General features: G+C 36.3%; 1 protein-coding gene across 1 annotated transcript; it reads left to right on the top strand.

Moving 5' to 3' along the window:
* The first annotated feature begins 2,133 nt into the window (after positions 1 to 2,133).
* LOC102872054 (olfactory receptor 1030-like) lies at positions 2,134 to 3,072 on the top strand. The gene has a single exon (XM_006892277.1). It carries the CDS (start codon positions 2,134 to 2,136, stop codon positions 3,070 to 3,072), a length of 939 nt encoding a protein of 312 aa, XP_006892339.1.
* The last annotated feature ends 2,093 nt before the right edge of the window (positions 3,073 to 5,165 follow it).

Genomic DNA, 5,165 nt, shown 5'->3' with positions numbered 1-5,165 from the left:
ATAAAGATGTTCAAGCGTAAATGAAAATAAACAATGAATCCTTTTGCTTATTTGTTTTAGATTAGATTTCCTAATGTTATTGAGTGTGGACGAAAATTACACCCTTGTATGAACTTAGAATTATGAGAGAAATAAAAGATAATCGTCGTTTGTTATCAGATTAATTTTCTTATAGAAATAATTGAACCTTGGGGATTTGGTCCCTATGTGACAATTGCATTATAAACTCTTCATATTGTTCATATCCATTCTATCTCTGGAAAATCACTGCCCTTTTAAGGTATGATTATGCATTTGCGGGGTTTTATTTTTAACTTTTTTTTAATCTAGAAATAAGTTTTTTAATAGTGAGAATAAAATTTTGAGATGAAATTCAAATCCTGATAAATTAACAAATACATAAGCCTATTTTTTTTCACCTAGTGAAATTAGTATTAATATATACTGGAGTGATATTTACGATATGGAAAGGGAACTAGACCAAAAGAAACATGCACTCTATCCATTATTGAACATCTACAGTGGGAAAGGTACTCTACCAGTATTAGTTGAGGTCATACCTATAGGTTAGATCAAAGCATTGACGAACAATAAAAGAGTACACACTTTAATGTTGAATCTCGTTCTAGAGTAGACCTGGTTTGTCTTTCACCAGGTGATTGTACAAGCTACAAATTGGTGAGTAATTTAAAAGTTATACCTGATTTAATTAACTACCTCACATAAAACTTCCATTCTTAGCTGAACTGTAGAGATCCTTATCTGAGCACGCAGTTGTAATTCTTGTTGTGTGCCGTCACCTTGGAACCAATCCATAGCTGACCCTGCAGCCAGCTTTTCAGAGGCAGTTAGAGAGAGTGTAATAATGTCTCCAAGGTCATATACCTAGGAAATACAGAAGCTGGGATTTACACACTATAAGTCTAGCTGTCAAATACAGAGTGATTTATAAAATTGTCTCCCCGTACCTCCATCATTCTTAGAATAGTAACAACTAAAGAGAACCAATATTGTATTGCCCACTTGAGTTTCTCTCTCTCTACAAATGAGAAAGGATTCTTTCCCATCACGGTCTCCACGATCACTTTGATCCTGCTCAAGTGTTGGGAGGTGCATTTTGTGATCTTATAGATGCTGTCTTAGTTGTCTGGCTAATATGATCATTGCTTGGTTGTTAACTTCTGTACATATTTAAATAATTTAGCTTGTATTCCTATCAAAATTGTTTTCTTACTCTTTGAGGAAGGAGAGCAAACTAAAAGTACAAGATCACTCTGTAGTGTAATGTTTCTTGATATTTGTTAGTTTCCCCCCATAATTATCACCTCCAGGAACCATTTCACACATTCATTTTTCCCTAATTATGCCTCTCCACACTTAACCTATAACGTATGGACATACATTTTAATGTATTTTACATATATGAGTGCTTTATTGGAAAAAACAACAATAATGACTTTCATCTTCCAAAAACTAATATTCACACCCTGGGGGAAAATACTCAAAACAAGAGAGATACTAAATGTAAAAATTGACAGAAAAGGAAGAGATTAAGCCATATTGAGGTAGATCAGAGTGAAAAAACTGGACATACATTAGTGAGTAAAAAGCAGTTGGAAAATGATCTTTGGTTTAGAGGAGCAGTAAAACCAGTTCTAGATCAATGAGGTTACACAAATTAGATACTGGCCTGAAGCAAATGTATCCCTGCATAAAGGAGATGACTTTCAATGGCTGCGTTTTAGATATTGCATCAAAATATATAATATTTATAAAATAAAAAAATCAGTATCAAAGAAAAGCAGGATTTATACTCAAACATCTCAAAAATAATTTATGTGAAAATATAAAAAAAAATTTAAAATACAATCTAAAATGAAGATTTCTCTCTCTAGATTTTGAGACACAGAAGCACAGCTTTTGGGTTAATTGCAATTTTCTCAGACCACACTATCAGAAATTCCCTTTTGTGTGAGTGTATGTGTGTGTAGAAACATACCAGTTTTTACAATAACATTCATAAGGGGTTTTTTGTGCTACACATATTTACGAATGGGAGAGAAAGGACTATTAGAGCCCATGATCAAAAAATTTTGTTTTCTTTAGATTCTTTTTAAAAGCCAAGGAAAGACAATGCCAAAGAAAAACTACACCGAAGTGACTGAGTTTATTCTCCTGGGACTGACTGACCGAGCTGACTTGCAGCCTGTTCTATTTGTGATATTCTTATTTATCTACCTCGTCACCGTAATCGGCAACGTGAGCATGATTTTTATAATTAGAAGCGACTCAAAACTGCACACCCCCATGTACTTTTTCCTCAGTCATCTCTCCTTCGTAGATCTCTGTTATGCCACCAACGTCACGCCACAGATGCTTGTGAACTTTTTATCTGAGAGAAAAACCATTTCTTTTGTTGGTTGCTTCATCCAGTTCCATTTTTTCATTGCCCTGGTGATCACAGATTACTATATGCTCACGGTGATGGCTTATGACCGCTACGTGGCCATCTGTAAGCCCTTACTCTACAGTAGTAAAATGTCCAGATGTGTCTGCCTCTCTCTGGTGGCCGCTCCTTATATTTATGGCTTTGTAAGTGGCCTCACACAGACCATACTGATGCTACGCCTGTCCTTCTGTGGACCCAATGAGATCAACCACTTCTACTGTGCAGACCCGCCTCTCTTAGTCCTGGCCTGCTCAGATACACATTTCAACGAAACTGCCATGTTTGTGGGGGCTGGAACCAACCTTATCTGCTCTCTCACCATCATCCTCATCTCCTATATTTTCATCTTCGCCGCCATCCTGCGCATCCGCTCTGCTGAGGGGAGGCGCAAAGCCTTCTCCACCTGCGGGTCCCATCTCACAGCTGTCACTGTCTTTTATGGGACCCTCTTCTGCATGTATCTGAGGCCACCTTCTGAGTCATCTGTAGAACAGGGGAAGATTGTAGCTGTTTTTTATATCTTTGTGAGCCCTATGTTAAACCCTTTGATTTATAGCCTCAGGAACAAAGATGTTAAAGCAGCAATAAGGAAAGTTGTACAAAGGAGATTGTTTCTTAAATAAAGTAGAACGGAGTTTTTGGTTTTGTTTGTTTGTTTTACACAAGTCCATGTAGTATCTTACCGCCTGGACAAGTAAGGGGCAATTTCAACTGATCAATCACTGTCTGTTAATACTTTTCTCTATTTTTTTCACTTCACAAATTTTAATTGTGCTGACTTTACCAAGCATTTTACTAGACTACATATTGCCAAGTCAGTTAAAAAATAAAAACAAAACAAAACAAAAAAACCCCAACAACAAAAAACAGCAATGCAATGACAACAAAAACCCAAAACAAATTACACTCATGAATAACATTAAAAAAACAGCACTGCTTCTTGTTGTAGTTATGTGCCATCGAGTTGCTTGTGACTCATAACAACCCTATATGCATTAGTCCTAAAACCTGCTTTATCCTGTGCTAACCTTTTTGTCTCTGACACACCCTCATTACTCTAGATACTGACTCAATCCATCTTATTGAGGGTCTTCCTCTCTTTCACTATCCCTCCACCCTTCCAAGCCCACCCTTACAAATATGATGGCCCTCTCTAAAGACTGGTCCCTCCCTGCGTGCAAAAATACTAAGGACTAAAATAAAAACACAGAAGGCAATGTATAACTTTATTGATACAAAAAAGCAGACTATTGTGTCCAAAATACCAATATTCATGTGAAATGTGACAGGAATACCACATGCTCTTGTCAATGTCATTCAGTACATAAATGGTGCCAATGATTTAGAACTTGGTTACTAATGTCAGCAGTTCTAGTGCACTGAGAGAAGAAAGACTTGGCAAACTAGTTCTGAAATATCAGCCAGTGAAAATCTTGTAAAACTCAGTTACACTCTGACATACACAGGGTCAACAGGAATCTGAAAATTCTTGACGGTAAGTGTTCTTTCCATGGCAATGACAATCTGTGATAGTGTGATCTCATTGCTGTCCTACGAATGCCTACACATGACCTTTGAGCATGTCTCTGAGACTGTAGATCAAATCAGAGATTGTTCCTCTTTCTCCAGGGCAGCTGCTAGGGGATTTGAACCATCAGAAACATGTAAGCTTCCCTATGGACTATACCACCAGAGCTCATTTTACCTAACAATGTCCAAAGCATTTTCAGAATTTATTTCTCCCCATCCTTGCTTAAACAAACAAAAAAAAAATCTGTGGAGTGATATCATGGATCACATGGAATTCTTATTTATAAGAACTTTTTATGAGAATGTCAAATTTTCTTGAGAAATGTTTGTTATTTTTAAATCTGTATGTAGTTGCTCAAAGTGTGTCTTCTCTGTGTTTTTCATTATCATCATCTTTATTTTTTTAAAAAATAAATGACATTTAAATATGTTCAGTATATGTTGTTTTTAGATGCTGTTGGGTCAGTGACAACTCATAGTGACCCTAGAGTAACAGATCTGAACCTGGCCTGAACTTCTATTGTCCTCCTGATCTCTGTCATGTTCAAGCTCATTGTGGCAGTCACTACGCCAATACATCTCATTGAGAGTCTTCTTCTGTTTCATGGACTCTATCTTTCTCAGCATGACATCTCTTTTAAGGACTGATGTAGTCAGAAAATATGCCTAAGAAAAGGAGACAAAGTTTCACCATCCTTTACTCTAAGGAACACTCTATTTATGCTTCTTTTGGAATGAATGTTTGTTTGTTTATTCTTCTGGAAATCCACAGAATATTCAATGCTCTTTCTCCAATACCACAATTCAAAGGCATGGATTCTTCCTCAGTCTTTCTTATTCACTGTTCAATTTTCAGATACATAAGAAGTGATTAAAAAATATCATGGTTTGGATCAGTTGCATCTCAATCTTTAAACTAAGCTTCTTGCTCTTTGGAACTTTGCAGATTTTCCAAATGCAACATATCTCTTTAAATCTTAACTGCCTCTACCATGGGTATTGATTACGGATCCAAATAAAACAAAATCATTGACAACTTCAGGGTTTTTCTCCATTTATCATGATATTTTCTATCTGTCCTATGGTGGATACTTGTTTTTCTTGATGTTGAGATGTAATCCATATTGAAGGCTGTAGTCTTTAATCTTATGTAGCAAGTGCTACATGTCTTCTTTACTTTCACCAA

This window comes from Elephantulus edwardii, unplaced genomic scaffold (assembly GCF_000299155.1).
Source record: "Elephantulus edwardii isolate Elephantulus edwardi_28Jun2011 unplaced genomic scaffold, EleEdw1.0 scaffold00113, whole genome shotgun sequence".
NCBI lineage: Eukaryota > Metazoa > Chordata > Mammalia > Macroscelidea > Macroscelididae > Elephantulus > Elephantulus edwardii.
Note: the sequence above shows the minus strand (reverse complement) of the source record. Positions and strands in the feature narration are given on the sequence as shown.

Coding starts and splice junctions, on each gene's coding strand:
- LOC102872054 (XM_006892277.1), top strand. CDS start 2,134: ATGCCAAAGAAAAACTACACCGAAGTGACTGAGTTTATTCTCCTGGGA.